Genomic DNA, 19,208 nt, shown 5'->3' on the forward strand with positions numbered 1-19,208 from the left:
GATCCCCTGGCAAGAGCACGCAAAAGGACAAGCAGAGAGGAGGGCAGTTGCTCTGGGCAGCAGGTACGAGATTGGGGTGGCCAGCAGTGGATCCACATGGCAGATTATCCGTGTAGGACCAAACAGGTTGCTGGAGGGAGCGAGCAGCTCATACCTGCGTGTAGCAGCAATACTCAGCTCTGGGTGGAAGTAGAATGCCATTGGGGAGTGAAGCTCTTTCCTGGCTTGTTTCTTGTTTCCTCACTCTTCTCATCCCTCATTTCTCTCACCAGATGTTCTCTGTCTCTTGGCCAGCGGCAGGAGGAGGTGGAAGGACAGTGATGGCTTTGCTGTCATGGTGTGAGGGATTTTGGTGTGAAATAGGTGGTGCCAAATGGTCACTCAGGAGGCTAGAGGCCGGGGTGCAGGAATTTAGCAATGGAGAACTGTGTGCACTTAACATACGCACACAGAGAGACTGAACTATTGCATACAGAGAGGTTGAGAACTGCCATCAAATGTCCCCCCCAGCAGAGGATGCCAGACCTTATGCCCCTGGAGACACTCTGCTGCTCAGATCTGACAGGCTTCTTGTGCTCCATCAGGCAGGGCTATTCCCAGCCTGGGCAGCACTGGTGTCCTACGGCAGCCCTATAGCCAAAGGAGAGCTGCCTCCAGCTCAGACCTGTCACAGTCTCTGTGCAGGGACTTGTCTGCAACGATTCAGTCCCTAGCAAAAAGATCCCAGGGGGGTTTTGATAGCTGATTTTTTTGATTTTTTTGATTGCTTAGCCCTCTTTCACCATATAATGAAACTCCTCTGGGCTTGCAAAGAAGCTTTGATGTGTGGGATTTCGGGACCCTTCCGGGCCAGGTGGTCCCAGGTGTGTGCTGATTCCTCCTGGGGACACGCTGGCCCATTCTGCAGCCTGGAAAAGCAGAGGTGAACCCTTCAGGTTATCTGCTGCCACACTTAGCCCTAGTTTCTTTACATGCTCCAGTCATTTCATTGTTGCAGTCCAGTGTCACTCCTCCTAACTGGTGCCTACTATGCAGTGTCCCTCTGGGACTGCCACGAGGGCATCCCCCCCTTGCCTAAACACATAACACTGTACCCATGGAGATGTAATCCCAGGCTCCTGCTGCGCACATCCCATGCCTTTGGCTGTGTGCAGGCAGGAGTGGCTCAGCATTCCCCTGCATTCTTGGCAGTTTTTGTCAGTTCTTCAGGGGGTTATATAGGCATTTTCCTTAAGGAAGCCTTCCCAGATCTGCACATAGACATGATCTCCATGTTGCTGTATGGGCACCTCTGCTGTGATTCCTCACGTTCTCCCCTAGCAGGGTATAGGGCTGAGAGGTGTAAGTCAGCCTGCTTTCTCCTCGCAGCAACACCACGTTTGCAGGGCAGAAGTAAACCGTGGGTTCCCTTTTCAGCATCTTGACTACCCTGATCCAGTTCTCACAGCTGCTGACAGCTCCTGAACACTAGCCTAGATTTTCTCCCAGAGCTGAATGTTGCGTTCCCCACTGTCGTGTTCTAAGTAACCATTTCATCTTGGCCCTGTCCAGTAGTGTTCATCTCCCTCCTCCCTGCTCTGTGGATTCCTGATACAAACTTGATTTTTTTTTTGTATTGAACAGTGTACAGTGATGGAAACAAGAATGACTATCAAAGCAAACAATGCATGGAATAAAAAGCCAGTGTACTTCAATGCTTCTTGGGCTGGTTTGGTGATGTGGGAATGGTTTCTTGTGTACTTTGGGACAATGTCGTGAAGCCTTTTAATAACTGTTACCTGTCTCTGAACACAGCTGAACTGAAACTACCAGGAGCTCCAAGTAGCAGGGAAGTCTTGGTTGGACACATGTAGCCTATCAGTGCACAAAAGCATTGGCTTTTGCTCGTCAAATGAGTGATTTTTGCAATGTGAACTGGGGACTGAATCTGCAGCCATGACTTTTCATCCTGGGAACCTTGCTGTCCCACTCAGTTCCAGCCCTACTGGTGGGGATGAAGCGTTCACTGTCTCATCTTTCTGAGTGCTTCCATCTGCCCTCCTCCATGCCAGAAAGTTTACTTTATCCTCTGCGTGGAGAGCAGACTCATGGAGAGTAGAGCAAGGAGGTGAAAATACCAAAACCCCAGAAGCAGGGTATCTAATAAGATACTATGACCTTCAGCAATGGGACAAAGACTTACCTGCTTATTTGGAAACCTTCTAGTTACACATGAACAAATGTGTAGGTTTTAAAGGTACTGCCAGCCAGGCACATCAATTCCTTTATTTCTTCCCCGCTCCTTAGTCGTTGTGGGGAGTAGCAGCCACTGACAGAAGCAATCTCCTGAGTTCTGACATATGAATGGTACACACCAGCAGCTCACAGCTGGCCCCAAATCCTGAATGATTTTGCTGCAGGGTGCACTTAACATCTGAATGACAGAGGAAAAGTCTTTTACAACTGTGCAAGCCCTCCTACAGAAGGTGCAGAAATATGATTACTTTCTTCTCAACTTGGTCCTTGTAGTACTGCACCTAACAGCACTGAAGTGCATGATTTCTCATTTCAGGCCAAAAATGCTAAACAAATATGGGTTTGGGGAAGAGGGAGCAAGGCCTGCATAGAGCTGGGAAATGCTGCTGCAAACTAGCTGCTGTTGCAGCTTGACACAGCCCTGTGTTCTGTGGCCTCCCAGGCACCAAGGGATGAGGCTGGGCAGAAAACCAGCTGTCTACTGCCACATCAGTCACACCAGTGAGACAAGCTGGGCTTATGGAGCTGGATTTGGAGGGAAGGACGGGAGCCCAGTGGAAACCTGTGCCTTGAGCTGGTAGGGGAGACTGTGGTGCTTGGGCCACCCCTGTGTTCAAGAGCTGGAAGGAACTAAAGGGTTCTGATTTGCCTTCCTCATGGGATGCTAATACTTCCCGTGCTGGTACATTTGCAGGGGGTTGTCAATATCCTCAGGCATGCTGGAGGCACAGGCCAGTTTAAACAAAACAGGCACATTAACTCAAGTATTCACAGAGCCCCTGTATAGTGCTCTCCGTGCAGATACATGCACAGTTAAAACATTAATTAAAAATAAAGAACCTTACACCTCCTCTTTGACAAGAATAATGATTAAAAACTGCAATTGTCCTTGGTCCACGCTGCCACAGAGCATGCAGAATATAGCCCCTGGGACAGACGGCTGTTGTGAGGCTCCAACATCTGGGGCACCTGGACCATCACAAGCTCTTTTTGCCGTTGAGTATCTGAGCGTGCTTGTTGTCATCCAGTTTCAAGCGCTTCTTGCTGTACTTCTTGATAAGGGTCCCTGGTATCAGTGCTGCCACAGCCATCACGAGCAGTTTGAGCAATGTGTCCCAGGAGAAAATGGCATCCAAAGAGGTGATTTGTGACAGAATGGCTCCTGTCTGCACACAGATGAAATTATATGGTGTAAGACCTGAAAGAATCAGAGCAGAAAAAAGCCTGTTAGCATTGCACCCATGTAAAATTACCTCAGATATGCCCTTGCCCAAGGCCAGACACAGGAGTCTGTGTTCATAATGGAAAGAATGGGGTTCTTTCTGCACTGGTATCTGCAAAATGCTCAAGACCTCCAAGTGTAAGGGCAGCACAAAGGCAAACAGTTCAATGGGGCAGAGTCCCAGCTATGACCCTGGTGCTCTGCCTTCCCCAGACCAGTGTACTGCCCAAGGCTTGGTGATGAGGAGACAGGCAGTGTCATACTACCCCCTCAGACAGTCTCCGCAGGCCTTACCAATGAGGACAGAGAAGAAGAACTGGGACACAGGGATGTTTAAAATGGGAGCTGAGAGATTCAGAAACCAGTTTGGTGTCATGGGGAACAGCCTCAGGAACAACAAGAAGAAAAATAAGCAGCTCCTGTTCTCTTCTACCTGTCAAGAGAAACATTCCAAATTATTTCTGCCCTTCAGACAGGACTAATATCTGAATGGCAACAATACTAAAGTGAAGTTTTCTTGTAATATGCTGTGACATCAGTCCAGAACTGATGAAAAGCAGCAAATTTATGTATGTATGTGCGCTTAACGGTAAGCCAGCCCCTTCCATTCAAGTGGTGAAAATGGACTGTAGCCTGAATGACATCAGGAAGTCAATGGCAGAACAACCTCTGGCTGTACAGCGAAGCACAGAGTGGGCAGTGCCAGCTCTGGAGCACAGGGGCTTCCCAATCAATCCATTATATGTTATTTTTGATCCCTGGCAGTGTTCAAGGCCAGGATGAACAGGGATTGGAGCAACCTTGTCTAGTGGAAGGTGTCCCTGCTCTGGCAAGGGATTGGAACTGGATGAGCTTTAAGGTCCTTTCCAAACCAAACTAATCTGTGATTTTTTTTGGGATCTGGGATTTTCCATGCACCCTTTTTGCAATCAGGCTTGCTCCCAAAGAAAGCATTCTGCTCTTAGGTTGTGCCAGAGCTCTTTTACAGACCTATGTGCTTTCATTGTTTCACAAAGTCAGCCCAAAGGGCAGCCTCAACCAGGTGCCGCCCTGTGTGTCTGCAGAACCAGCCCCGTTCTTACCTTTCCTTGCAGCAGAGCCACTTTATCAGGAAAGTAGTAGACGATGAACTGCTTCCCGAACGCGCCAGAGAGCAGGTAGCAGAAAGTCGCTCCCACAGACGTTAGGGCTGAGCACAGCACCAGCCCGGTCCACGGCCCGAACAGCGCTCCAGCCAGGACGTTCTGCCGGGGCACAACAGACTTGAGAGCCCGACGGGACACACGCGTGTGCCCTCACAGCCGGTGCCTTCAGCCCGATAGCCCTGTTCCTCACCCAGCACCAACTGCGGGCACAGGGCCCCTCTGAGACGTTGGTACCGACTCCCGCCCTGCAAGCCCCCCGCCCCGCTCCCGTACCAGGAGGCTGGAGCCGGGGATGGCGAAGCTCTGCTTGTAGAGGTACGCGGCGCAGAACAGGGCCAGCGCCGCGCCCCGGTGCTGCCGCTCGTAGTCCCGCAGCGCCTCGGCCAACTCCCGCAGCTCCTCCAGGTCCGACGGGAACCGCAGTGGCCTGAAGGGGAAGGATGGGAAGGAAGAGCACGGGGAACCCCGGGGCGCCGGCCGGCATCACCCCCGCTGTACCCACCTGCGCGCCTGCCCGCTGCTCAGCCGCGACGACAGCAGCCACAGCCCGGCCGTGGCGGCCGCGAAGACGAGCAGCAGCCCCGTCAGCCGCCGCCACATCCCGCGGTGCGGCGCGGCGCGGCCCCACACGGCGGGCCCGACACGCCGCGCAGGCGCGGGGCGGAGCGGGGCGCGGCAGCCCCGAGGTACCCGCCTCCTCCCAGGGCACAAAGGCGGTCCCGCATCCCGGAACCACGGCACGGCATCGTGTCTCTTATGTCAGTTCCACAGCCCCGTTTATCAATCAGGTCATTGATACAAGTGCCCTGCCGCGCTGTCGTCTGGTCTCCGCAGACGGTGCCGAGGAGCTTTCGGGTGAGTCCCCAGATGGCTGTGAATGGCTGCCATCATCAGATGTGACACATGCAGGGCTTAGCTCCTGCTTCAGCATGGAATAGGCTTGAAGGTGTGTTTGGTATTCTCCATCAGCATAAAGTCGTACCTGCACAGCTGTGGTCTGCATAAACACAGTAACGTAAGCCAGAAAGTGAAAGATCAGCCTTCGTTGTATCACCTCCCAGTCAAGTCTCCCAGTGTGCTGGAGGCTCACATTTAATCAGTCGTGTTCTCAAGACAGCTAGCTTGAAGTCCACCTAAAGCGAGGTTGAGTTCAAGCCTTACCGAGGTCAGGGATACCTTGATCATACTTTCATTCTGTTCTACGTTATCTTTGGCTTTTCCTTGTGGAAAAACGAACACAAAAGCCAGCAAGCAAACTGAGGCTGTGGAGTTCATGGTTCCCTCTAAGCCAGTCTACACTTGTGTGCACCCTGAGTGGGGTAGTCCTTCCAGCTCACCAATTCCCTGATGCCAGTGTTAGGGGTTGTGCTGGCACTTGGAGCTGGGACCAGGCATTGATCTGGCTTAAAGTTAGACCAGCCAAAAAACAGTGGAAACACTTAGGGTTTCACCTGGGGCCACATGAGCATTGTTGATTAGCACTGGAAATAAGGAAAGAGAGAGGGCAGGACATCCCTCCGTGTGACAGTGACACTTAATGGTGTTAAAACAGTCATGTAACTGTGCTCATAGTCTGTAGCAGCCCCTCCTAGGAGAGACTAGACAGCCTCTGATGAAAGGTTAGGGCATTTGCACCTGCTTTTTAAAAGGTTGTGTGTGGATCTTGGGCTGGAAGTGACTGTGGAGATAGGGAACAGGAGAAACGAGTGTCAGTGAGGGAGAGCTGCAGAAGGACTTTGCTTATTAGATATACACAATCTTTTCCTTATTGCAAGGCTAAAATAGGCTGACCATCATCTGCAAAGAAACATGTTCTGCAGCTCTGTCCTTTTGTTTTTGCTTCACCCTCCTCACTCTGTGATATGCAATCCTTGTTTTAACCCAAATTTAAAGCATGGTATGGATTGATGTCCACATAGCAACACAGGGTCAACCTAAGAGATTATGTGCTTGCTGAGCTCAGGGAGAGATCCCATCCTCCAAAGGGGCCCTAGAAATCAGGGAAGCTTAAGGGTAGGACTGCAGAGCAGAGGTGACTGAAGCAGCTGTAGAGGTCTCATCAGCAAATGACCTGGTAGGTGCCTCACGATGTGGACAGTAGTCAGTGCATTAGGGCATAGCGGCAAACAGCTCCCAGTTACTGGAATTCCAGGAGTAAATTAATCTCCCTGCTTGACTGGACTTAGAAACTGACTGGGTTATAAAATGTGTATTTGGGGCTGGATATCTGTATTGCATTTACCTGCAGCCCACAGTTCAGGTCTGGGTAGCTTCTCAACGGTTGTTTTCCTGACCAAAGGTAGAAAGGTCAGGCCACATCAGAGTCAGGCCACTAAGTACATGTTTTCAGTGCAATAAGACAAAGTCTGTCCAGGTGGGTGTTCACGTATGGGATTTGTGTGTATGCACTAAAGACAGCATTTATTCCCAAGGTAGGTGCAAGAGAATGAAATGTGAAATAAAACTAATTCTTCTGGACAAACTCAGCCAGGCCAGGAATGTGGGAGATTGATTCACTGCTGTCCAGTCTGCAATGGCTTGTAAACCCCTGCTTACCTTTCTGGATTTGTAACTGACCGGAGCCTCATTTGGAGAATCCTGAGTTTGAATTTTGGGCCAATGACAGATCCTGTGGAAAATGTCAGGGAAATCCTTTCTATATTTTCAAAATCCTGGTCAAATCCAATTAGCAAAGTGGTTTGGTTGTAACGCTGAAAGGCTGCAGCTTCTCTAAAGATAAAGCAGACAAAGTGTTGGAGAGAGTCACTAAGGGAATAGCACCACTTTAATACATTCAGTGTAATATTAGGAACAGTGCTGGCACAAGGACTGAACTCACAACCAGCTTCTGATTTACAGGAAATTCAGGTCTCCAGGTGTGAACCTGCTCAGCCACTTTTGCACTCAGTTATTCGGGGTGATAGTGGGGACACAGAGGTCTGATGTCATTTGCTCTGGTCCCAAACCAGAGTCCCCACTGTGATGCTGTTTCGAACCCAAGTGGCCCAGACTCGAATGATGTTTGTACCTGGCTGTGTGTGCAGACCTGAACACTGAGTCACTTGTGGAGTCTGTAGAATACATTGCTGTATATAAACATCTGTTTGTAACAACATTGTATGGCTGAGGAAGCTCTACAAATGGAAGACTGTACCTTGGGGGTATTAATGCCCCTAGCTATATTTCTGGTAGGTCTGTTCTGGCAAATGCAGCAGAAGCATCTGTGAAACAGTGCGGTGTTGACTGGAATTAATGGAGAGTAATCCAGCTTTAAGCACAGGCTTAGAGACGTGAAAACTTGCAGGGCTGGGGTTTGACAGAATGGCCAGTTCCACTTTGAGATATGCATGAAAACTGCGCCAGTTTTGGTGCAGAAGCCGCACAACTGTGGCCGCGGCCACATGACACATTCTTTATGTTGCTTGTTGTATGGCCACCGGTTAAGGTTTTCCCTTAGGAAGGTGAAGAGTGCAGTTGTGATGAAAGTGTATCCTGGTTGCAATGCTCAAGATGCCTGGTCTTATTGAGAAGTTTTAGGAGCCTGACAAAATAGGGCGGGTTTTAACCTGCCAAAGGTGTTTCCGATGCGTGTGTGTGTAGGCAAGCTGCCTGATGGGCTGCCACACACTCGCTGGTCGTCTTGTGCAGCCCTAGGGAGCTATGCAGATTTCTCCAGTTCAAGCAGATATGGCTGAGAGAGTATGTAAATAGAGAAAACTAGTTGAGCAGGACTTGTTTGGCTGAAGTGTGTTATGATCAATCGGGAATTTTCATGTCCACATAAGCACCAGTCATTAATTTGCCTCTCCAAGTGAAATGAATAGATTTGGATGTTACATATTCAGGCTCAGGTTCATCCCAGCTGTCTTGGGCACCCAGAGCTGGAATGGAACCCTCCCTGGAAGGGGAAGGAAAGAGGGGAAGATGTGTTTTTTTCCTCCTGCTTTAGTGGAAGTGTAGGACAGCTGTGCCCCTGGCTGAGATTGTCCACTTCAGTCCTTTAGATGACTGAGAAGAGCTCAAACCAAAGGCCTGGGTTGTCAGCTGCTCTGCAGCAGAGAAGCCTGTGACAACTGCACAGGGCCAGGAAAGCCCTAAGGCATGTACACTGCCAAGGATCAGCAGGAAAATGAGTGGAGGGTATCTCGCCTCCTCGCAGATGCAGTCATACTGAGTGGTTTCCTAACATTTACAGACCATAGATGGGTAAGACTTACGGGTTAACTTTAGATTCTGCCTCCTTCCCAGTTTCATCAGCTAGTACAATGCTGAAGGTGCCTCTTCTGGTGCCTTTGCTCCATGTAATAATATCCACAAAGTAGTGATAAACTGACGGGAGAGAGAGCACAAACGTGGTCAGACTCTGCATGCTCACTCTGCTTTCCAGCCCAGCTCTGTGCCTGTCTGGAGCTGAACTGCAGTCAGAGGATGTCTTCCTTCCATTCAGTTCATCTCTAGAACCTCTTTCCCCATCCCTTTTTCCACCTCCCTTTGCAGAGATTGCTAACAGAAATATTAAGAGATGTGTGGGAAAGCCCTTCAGCAAGGCTTACACAAATGGTATGCAAGATGGCCTTTCAGCACACCACCTCTCACTCCCTGTCTTCCCCATTCATTTTCAGATTATCTTTTCTTTGTCCTGTCTGCCTCTGAATGTCCACTCCTGAACCCGTTCATTTTTTTCTTACCATCTTCCATTTGTCTTCTCCATCTTAGAGCAGAATTGTCTGTTCTTTCCTCTGCTCTGTTGGTCACAGAATTCACTTGCTGACCAGCCATAACCCCTGCCCATGGCTTGGAGTGCTGGTGACCACTGAGGTGAGGAGAAACCTTGGGGAAACCTTTTTCTACACCAATTCTCCCTTGCCTGGGCCCTTTCCCTGTGCCTTTTGCTTTTGTCCATGGTAGCTGTTTCACCTGTTCAGCTCAGAGCATGCCTTTGACTCTCATTGTTCCCACACACCTTTTCCTTGCACCACACCTTGTGGTGTGTTGTTTTGAAACACAGTTTAGGAACTACCCTTTCATGTTTCATTTGCTTGTTCTCAGCAAATTTCCTAGCACTGTAAGCAAGATGAGCCTGTTCTTAACACATCTCTAGTGAGCAACTGGCTTTCCACAGCACTGGGCAGGTTTGCAGATAAAGAACGTAATGGCAAGGCTGCAGATGGACACAATTCTACCCAGCAGCTGCTGGCTTTGCTTCTAAAATGCTGCCTATGATGCCAATTGCAACTAAACATCCCTGCTCAGCTGCTGCTGAAGGAGGCAATACACAGAGAAAAATGATCTCAGAAATCTTAGTCACTTACTGCAGAATGGCTCTTTGTCTGCCGTATCAAAAAACATACTTGTCACTGGATGGCTCTGTTGTGTTAAATAGCTTTTCCACTCATGGGCATAATAACCTATAGATGTCATTTTGGAAAGGAAACAGAGTTACCGCACAGGTATGGAAGCAACTTAATTGCTGAAAATAACAAAGCAAGTATTTAAGCAATAGCATATTGCTTGCCAGCTGTGAGGTGGTGCTGTGACACATGCTCCTGGGCTTTGCAGACTTGTACCAGGACTTGGTTTAACTTGTGTAACTAAAGCCAGCCAAGTGTCTAAATATGCCTGGTTACTGCTCAACGCTTATTTTAAGATCAGTCTTTTTTCCACATCTGATGACCATCCATGGTCAGAAAGGATTTCATTTTGCAATGCAGAACGAAAATCGTCCCCTTGCGTTTGTGAGTTCATTTCTGGAACTGTCAGGGGGTTTAATATCAGCATTTCAGAAATGGCAGCATGTCACATCCAGGCTGGGACACCTCAGTGGGTCAGTTACAAACACCCAGAATACCCTTTGTCCATCCCACTGCCATTCCTTTTACAGTCAAGAGGGCTTTGTGGAGCTGAAGGGTTCTTAGAAAAGATTCTGTTGTAGCAAGAACATATTCCTGTCCCTCAAGCTGTGCAACTAATGGACCTTAATTCATTGTTTCTGTGACTATTGTGTAAAGATCCCATCTTATTTTGGCTTTTCCAGTTCTAGAATCCTTTACATGTGTGTTTTGTTCTAGACTGTAATGCGATGTGACCGTACAAAGAGCAGGGACATTTCTCAGGCCTATTTTGCCTGCAGCAGAGGTTTATACCCCTGCAGAAGTCAGGGAGACACCATGTGAAAAGCTTCAGTGGGAATAACCGACATGCTTTTGCAAAGCACCGTGTGCTGTTAGCCCTTCAGCAAAACACTTGTCACACTCCAAGTTACAGTAATGATGGGCAGCTCTGTCAGACATGTGTGTTCAGGATGTATTTACATCCCCTGGATCCTCACCTAGGATGGGGCATGGCATAGGCCAGAAGGTTTCGCAGCTGGCACACCTGCCATTCCGGTAGTTCCTGTAGGAGTCACACGGGTATGCAGTGATATTGCAGCTCTGTTTCAGGGATGACACGAACAGGAAAACAGACCTCTGGTGGTCACATTTAAAATACTGCAATCCTTAATCATACACAGGGAAGAAATATTTTGTTAGCAACCCTCGTGCTTCAGGAAAACAGTATCAATGCACTAGCTAAAAAGGACTATCACTGACCAGCCTGAACACAGCAGATTGCACTGGGCTGTGGCAGAACACTAAGTGGGCACTGGCCTCTCCCTTTGGGTGCACTCAGCTCTGCCTGTGTCTACTGCTGTTTCTCGTCTTTTTTGACTTTAAGACCGTATTTGTTCATACTGTTAGTGCAGTTTCAGAGGATCCAGCTGTAGACACTATTCAGTGTCAGGTGTTCTCTTCTTTTTTGGTGTAAAAAACTCTTTAGAAAGACATAACAAATAAAATGAGGTGTTGCATGAGCAGCAAAATGAGTGAAGCCTCATCTCCATTAAAAAAATCCAAATTTCCTATAGATATTTGTTTCAGGTTGGTTTCCTGTGTAGATCCTCTTGGGTCTCAGAGGGTTGAGTTCACATTACTGCCTTTTCTTCCATGAGGTAACTTCTTCACCCAGCTTTCATAAAACCAGTTCTGCTGCCAGGCTGGAAGGGGTAAAAGCTTTCTTGCACTCAAGACCAGGGCTCTGCCTTCCAGACTGCACTGCCTGTCACTGCCAAGAAAGGGGCATTGGGTTCATTATAATTGTCTGCCCCATTCATCTTGAACCTGTTTTTGAACATGTTCTTGCTATTGCTTGTCTTAGGTGTTTGTGTGTGTTCTAAGAAGTAATAATATTATTATTAGTAGTAGTAGTAATAATAATCCCACAGGTTTTCTAAATGTATTCACAAAATAGAGGCACAAATCCACCTGATAACTTAGTGCATGGACAATTATCCTGTTTGCATTTGTGACAGAACAGGATTAATCCTGATTTGTATGTCTTCCTGATACACATCAGCTAACCCCCTCTTCCATTGCTGGGCCACATCAGTGCTGGGAAGAGATTGCTGTTGTGGTTTTCCCAGAATTGGGCTTCATGTATTTTCTAAGCAATGATGATGTTTCTCTGGCCTTCTCCTCTCTTTCTGTCAGTGTGTGTGCAATTCAAGGCAGAACGAATTACCAGAAAATATGGTCAGTGGGCAGCCAGGCTGGTCGGTCCCACCGTTGGGGTAGAAGTCGATGTGGCCTAATGCTTCTCTGTAACCTAGTCCTGACAAAAGAAAATATGAGAGGTGAGGGGAGGGAATATTGAATCATAAAATGCAGAAGAAGGAAACATAAGAAAACAACTAGGGGGAAAAAAATAGTTATTTAGCTCTAGGATGCCTGCCTGTGCAGGAATATTAATGTCGTTCATCTGTTTAGGCAGCAGGCCAAATGGTTGTGACCCAGCTGTGTCAGTTTAGCAACGCTATCAAATACCTAAAATAAGTCAGTGCATGCGACAGTACAAACTCCGGCTTTTTGTGTCATTGTGTGTGGGAGAGGAAAAAGGGATGTGAAGCACTGGGTATCGCTGTGCTGCTGAAGTCTGAGTTCTTGGAAGGGCTGGGAGAAGATGAGGTCGGAAAGCAGAGCCCAGTGGGGTGGGATGCCAGTGTGAGCAGAGCGGAGGGCTTGCATTGCACTGCTGCCCTGGCTGGGGGTTTGGAGATGTGCTGAGCACCGGCTGGGAAAAGAGAGGGCTGAAGGAGATTCCAGATTCACCCTGCAGGAGGGTTTAGCCTATGGGAGGTGGGATGAAGAGTGCAGGGAGCCACTGGGTTGGGAATAACTGATCTGCTATGCATTCAGCAGTGTGACTAGCTTTTGGGATGACCCGCAGTGTGAGGTTAGTGCAGAACTGCTCCGGCAGGACTATGTGCTGGTCTCAACAGGCAACTGCTGCACCAGTGCCTGAGTCCTTGCTCTTCATGGGCCATGACACCGTAATTGCTATAAACTTGCAGCATGTTTGAAATGCAAATAAAACAGCAGCTCCCGAGGGAGTGCTGATGACAGGGACAAGGCAGGGACACAGAGCCCTTCACAGCACCACTGAAGGAGACTGCTGTCCTCCTGGGATAGGGGAGCAAGGATCACTGCTGCCTACCAGAGCCCCCGCTTTCCCATGCTCCCTGTCAGCCTCTAGGTTTCTTTGTTATGGTAAAGAGGACAAATGTCAGGTACCATCTGTGTCTGAATGAATGACATCAACAAACTGTGCATCTGTAGGGTCCAGCCTCTCACTGGGTGGTTTTCCTCTGTACAAGGGGCCTGCTGGGTCAAGGCCTGCAACACAAAGCCAGGCACGTGGTGTCACTTGAGCACTGACTGTGGTTGTGGTGAACAGCTGTCCTTGAAGTGAAAGGACTGGCAGGAGGAAGAGCTTACCTGTGATTCTTCCAAGTGCACCATCAAACAGCTGCCCCACAAAGCCAGAGATGTGTGCTCCCAAGCTCACTCCTATCATGTGCACGGAGTTAAGGGATGCTCCATAAATCTGAGATTTAAAAATACTCGTGGTCACAGATTTTGGGCACATGAAAGGCACAAACAGTATTAGGAGAAGGAACATAAATGCATATCCCTACTTTTCCCACATTCTCCCTTGGTGTGTTCCGTTCTGTGAATATTCCCCCTTTGATGGTCCCACAGTACCACCAGCAGTCATGTTGGAGGCCCATATCTGAAAGAGCTGTGATGAGAACTGCTCAGGCAACGGTTGTATTTTACTGTGGCAGCAACTACAAGTATGGAAGGAGAGAATATTCATCGGCCCTATAAGTACAATTCCATTTGCCCCACATGTAGTTCCTGCAAGAATTCCAGTGTCATCATTGTCTGTACCTGTGCAACATCTTAGAGGAGATGCAAACTGTAGTGGATGCCCACAAGCTGACTTTTGGCCATACATAAAGTGGAAATAGAGTTTCTATGTATGGGAAAACATACCTGTAGAGTTTTGTGTCCAGATATATAGAGTATAAACTGAATATTGCAAAAAAATACCATTGTACCAAGACTGAGGGTAGAGTTTGGCACTGCAAGTATAGCTGCACTTCCAAAAATTAATATATTTCCTTTTAGGAGTTTATTTTCCCAGAATTGCTGCTGTTTTAACCACTTCCTTTGTGCCCTTTCCGTATGGTGCATTAATGACTGTATCATAGTGTGAGCGTTCAACTTACCAACATCTCATCAATCAGTTTCTTCAGAATCTCAGCAACTCTTCTGCAGTTTCTGGAAGCATGGCTGTAGATGAGAGTTGTTGCCCCACAGTTCCAGTCCACAATGATGACATTCATGTCTTCTACAGAAAGCAGGAGATGTACCAAGTCCGGGATCCAGACGGGGGCAGAGCCTGTGAATCGGTACCCATGGATGATGAAGGTAGTTTTCTTGGTCACATCTAGATACTTGGAGGCTGGTGAATTGAGCTCTTCAGCACAGGTTGGGTTTTGTCTGGTGTAGAGCAGGAGCTTCACGTTCAGGTGTGTCCCTACCAAAGCATTGCCAAGGCTGAGAGCCGTGAATGCAGGGCATGTCTCCTCGGGATCTGAAAAGAGCACAGTGTGGCAACCCTGAGGTTAGCAGCAACGCGTTTGCTTTGATCCCTTCTTCCTGCCAGCCTGCACAGGCACAGGAATATATGTTGTGAGCTACTTCTTTCCTGTCCATCATGTTCATGACTGGAGCTACCCTGAACCTTAGGCTCTCTTGTCATGTTGGAACAAAGACAGCAGGTGTACCATCTTGGAGCAGCACAGTCCTGCTTCCACTAGCATCTGGGGGATGGCGTATACTCTCTCCAAGAATCCCTCTAGTGTGAGGAAGGTATTAGAGACTGACAACCAATTGTTGTTGTATTGGTTTGAGAGCACACCCAGGTGCTCTGGTTCTAGAGTAGAGATACCTTCATGGTTTGTAACTGGAGCTGACAAGCTGCAGAGGATCTTGCTGTTGTGAGGGACAGCTCAGTCCTTCATTTGTGTTTGCAGATGCAGCCTGCTGTGTCAGATGGCAAAATGGGACACCCTTTGACCACATGAGATATGGTACTGATACTGTTTTATACACAGCTGAAGAGTAACTGAAATTTATGTAAGTGCTGCTTTATGGGATGGTCTCTGCCATTTGAAAGCCTGTCTTTGTTCCTTGCTTTTGCAGCAGAACACCAGCTGAGCCTTCAGAGACCAATGCAATTTCTAGCAGGGCACTGAGAGGGAATGGAGTAACTGTCTCCAGACAGACACTGCTTATGAAGGCTCTCTCAGGTTTTGTAGCCTCTTCCTGGGTCACAATCCTCCTCTGCAAATCCCCTTAATCTGATTGAAGAACCCTGTGGGAGAGTGAGCCTCTCATACATACAGCCTGGGCGGCAATTAATTGTTCAGGCTGCAGTTGCTAGAGAAATCTTCCTGAGCTTTGTTATTTGAAGGGCTGTGCAGTAGGTAGAAGGGTTTAGAAACCCCACAGCTGTAAGCTAATTGAGCTCGAGCAGATCTCCATTGCTCTGTGCGTTTCAATTTCTAAATGATGAAACTCTCACAGTTTCTATGAGCAACTTTCCCTGTTCTCCTCCTATGGAAATCAGAAGCGTAAGAGTGATAGAAATGCTATGTGCCCAGCACATAAAGTGATCTGCTCAGTTGCTGTAGTTCTGCTAATTACTTTGTAGAATTCCCAGGAGCTCCAGAAATAAAAGTTAATAGGCTGGAAGTATGTTGCAGTTAAGTCCAACCAGATATTTTAAATTGCTACCATAAATTCAGAAATAAATTTTGGCACTAGAAACCCATGGAGTCCTTCCTGTATAAAGCCTATGGTAAAATATGACTAAGTGGGACAGGAGTGGTGGAAAATCAGTGGCCTTTGAACTGAGGGTGTTCTGCCTCTGTAATGCTTCAGTCAGGGCTCACAGGGGCAGTGGGACTCTGGGTCCTGCCTGCAAGAGTAAAGGTGACCTGCGTGGCTGTCTCCTGAGCAGCTTGCTCTCACCTCGCTCTTACAGTGCTAAGATGCTCCAGAGAAGCAGCAGCAAGAGTTTTCCTGTGACACTGCTCACATGGAGATCTCAAAGTAGCTAGCACAGAAAAGGCATCGGTTTTTGCTGCTATACACCAGCATTCACAGTGATACTCAGTGACTGTCCTCTAGGTGCTACTGCAACATAAATAATACAATATTTCTTTTTTGTTAAAAGCTATTGTTTTATTCTATGGTATTTTTATATAGTCTTGTTAATTGTCTTTACCACCACTGAAGCTGTAGGAGTACAGGCAGAAATGCAGGCAAGAATTACTTCTATATGGTGCAAGTTTGCACTGATTGCTTCATTTGTTTCTGTATCTCCTGCATTGTGCGGAGACTTGCCCAGAGGAGTGCTATGTTTGTCACCAGAACAGCCCAAACCTTCTGCTAAAGAGAAGCTTTTAAAGAGCTGATCAGCATTTGCTAATACCTAACACAGGAACTGTTCGAAAAGCCTTGTTATATCTGCACCACGTCTGTTAGATTTGTTCTATTTTGATTAACAAAATCAGATCAGTGCTAATAGTAGGGGGAAACCTGCCAACTTCTCTTCTGTCAGGCTGGTGCATATCCCAGACTCATCCACCACGTGTTACAAAAGCTGACACATGAGGACCGCCAGTTATCCTGGCTTTGCTCTTCATTCTGATAAGCACAGTGAATCCTACCCAAATGGCTGGAATTGTCTTTGAAACTCCAGCACGATTTCTGTGACGGGCAAGAGGCTTATTGAGATTAACTGCAAGCAAAATAAGTGAGGTGGAAACAGACCACTGTACTTAACCCGTGTCCAACAGACCTCTTCCCTCCAGGAAAGGTCAATAAATGTGGCAATTAACCCAGTGTCCCATTAACTAGCTTCCAGCCCTGTCTAGGCCATTAGCTTGCTGAACAGCCTCAGGCAATTTGCTTTCCTCTGTCTGCTCAGTTTTCTGGTGTGTAAAATAGGATGGCAAGCACCAGTTCCCCGGGCAAGGTGCTCTGAGATCTCAGCACCTGTAGCAGCCACATACCAGTCTGTTAAACCCATGTTCCTATGTGGGACCTGGGCATCTTTTCTCACAAGCTTGAGATCAGCCTCTGAGGTGCTAATGCAGCAGGATTCTGAAGTTCTGAAGTTACATATATGAATATGAATATATCTATATATATATGTGTAACTTCAGAACCATGTTATATATATATGTAGCTTCAGAACCAGGCTTTTTCTTCCTTCTGTCCTGGATGTTCTTCTGCCCTGGATTGTTCCATCTGTCCAGGATGCTCACCCTGCGCACAGGCAGGGTTTGCAATAGTGGCATTTTTGGGGCTGTGATCTGGAGGTTGTCTGCATGAATAGAATAGCAGCTGAATTTTTTAGCTCCACCAGCATGTCCTCTTGCAAAGTGAAGTTCCAACAGATTTTCACTTCAGAGGGTCAGACTTGCACTTGTCCTAGCTGTGGTCCTTGGGAGACTGTATTTCCACAAAGAGCCTGTGAAGGGGGCTGCTCTCCCAGTCAACACTTTGCATGGATCTCAGATAAGCATGTTGCTTCTTCTGTGCCTGTCTGCAGTTTTACTGACACTGAAAACACTGTCACCTTGCCTGGGCTCTTTACAGTGTGTTCCAACAGATTTGTCCTATGCATCAATAATGAGTCTTCAGCTTTAAGCACACTTCACTACCACACAGCAAACCTCAGTGAACGTTTCCATCACTTTTCCACAGAGGGAGCATGCCCTCTACTTCTTAAACTGGTCTTCAGTATCTCACTGGGTTTCCTCGGTACCTTTTTCCACCTCTTATGACTACGTTTCCTAAAGCATATTTAACAAACTAAGCAAAACGCGACCCCAGGATTACTCCAGAGAACCCAGAAATACAAGTTATTATTTACAAGAATTCATCTGGGGTTTCTTTAATCCTATGTTTTCCCTATAAAGCAGACAGCTATAACTTGACTTGCTCCCAAGTGTATGGTAACACAAGGCAGTACATTTGTTTATTGTTACACAGGTTGATTCTTGGTAGGGCTGTGAGGATATCAAATGAAGCTTATGTTCACGAATGGTAATTCATCCTTTGCGTCTGTCATATCAGACGCTGCTGAGAAGAAATCACTCTTCTCTGAAGATTTCAAATGACATTTTCAGTGTCGATGGATAGTACTTATATAAGAGGAATGTTTGCAAAGGGAGGAAAAGATAATAAAAATGACTGCTGGTTTTATATTTGGAACTCTTAGAGCTGACTACATTCATGTAACCAGTATAATTTGCTTTGCCAGAATAAATAATGCTGGTGAAAAACCCTACACAGTAACTGTAATGCAGAGAGTAGATATATTCGTGCTTCTGCAAAGCACAGAAAGTGTGCTATATTTGACAGAAACATTGAAAACAAATGTTTGGTTTCTTACCTGTTTTCACCTCGTACAAAAGGTAGATCAACACAACGCACAGCCTCAGCATATGGATTTCCACATGGAACTTCTGCAGGTAAAAGGTCTGAAGGATCCCACAGTTTCTTTGGCATGTGTCTTCTGTCTCTGACAACAGTTTGCTCTCTTTTTTTCCCTGTCAGTAACCGTAGGTGTGGTGAAAGGAGGAAGTTACCACCCAAGAAATGAAGACCAGTCTTTAGTTATACAACTAAAGCTTCTTCTCAAAAAGGTGGGGCACCTTCTGTTTTACCAGGTCTCCTTATTTTAAATCTAGTTTGCCCTGGGAAATGACTAATGCAAGACACAAATGGTTTGGTATCACTGTAAGCAGCAATTTGACTGCAGGTGTTGAAACTAAGGAACTTATTGCGTGTCTGTCTGTCGCAAAGAATGTCAGTAGGCAGTGGAGATCCTGTGTGTCACTGCAAGTGTGATAAGCATCTGGGCAGGGCAAGCGCTTGGTTTCACAGGGCCCTACATTGTAGGATTCATACTGTCCCACATCCCTCCAGCTGTGCTGAGCACTGTGGCCCAGCATCCCTTCTAACCTATGAGAACCTGTCACCTCAAGCAGGAGGCACAGCACTATGATGTGACCAAGGGGAGGTACCAGTTTGAGTCAGTCTGGGTCTCCACTGGGCTATCAAGTGACTGCTGTGTTGGATGACACTGCATGTGGCACCCTCACCAGATCCATATTTTCTTGCAGACCTGCTGGAACCTCATGAATC

At 47.4% G+C, this 19,208-nt stretch overlaps 2 protein-coding genes across 2 annotated transcripts; both read right to left on the reverse strand.

The window, feature by feature from the left end:
- Positions 1–3,212: 3,212 nt before the first annotated feature.
- TMEM41A (transmembrane protein 41A) lies at positions 3,213–5,202 on the reverse strand (the record flags this gene model as incomplete). The annotated part of the gene is made up of 5 exons (XM_080623487.1): positions 3,213–3,433; positions 3,752–3,890; positions 4,540–4,701; positions 4,876–5,029; positions 5,105–5,202. 5 exons carry the CDS (start codon positions 5,200–5,202, stop codon positions 3,213–3,215), a joined length of 774 nt encoding a protein of 257 aa, XP_080479613.1.
- Positions 5,203–5,526: 324 nt separating this feature from the next.
- On the reverse strand, positions 5,527–18,505 carry LIPH (lipase H; the record flags this gene model as incomplete). Its single annotated transcript, XM_080623611.1, has 10 exons — positions 5,527–5,599; positions 7,159–7,332; positions 8,820–8,931; positions 9,915–10,010; positions 10,931–11,098; positions 12,160–12,249; positions 13,209–13,310; positions 13,413–13,521; positions 14,210–14,577; positions 18,454–18,505. The coding sequence occupies 10 exons, from the start codon at positions 18,503–18,505 to the stop codon at positions 5,527–5,529; spliced, it is 1,344 nt and encodes a 447-aa protein (XP_080479737.1).
- Between the last annotated feature and the right edge of the window lie 703 nt (positions 18,506–19,208).

Source organism: Psittacula echo (assembly GCF_963264785.1).
Source record: "Psittacula echo genome assembly, chromosome: 7".
In the NCBI taxonomy this organism is placed as follows: Eukaryota; Metazoa; Chordata; class Aves; order Psittaciformes; family Psittacidae; genus Psittacula; species Psittacula echo.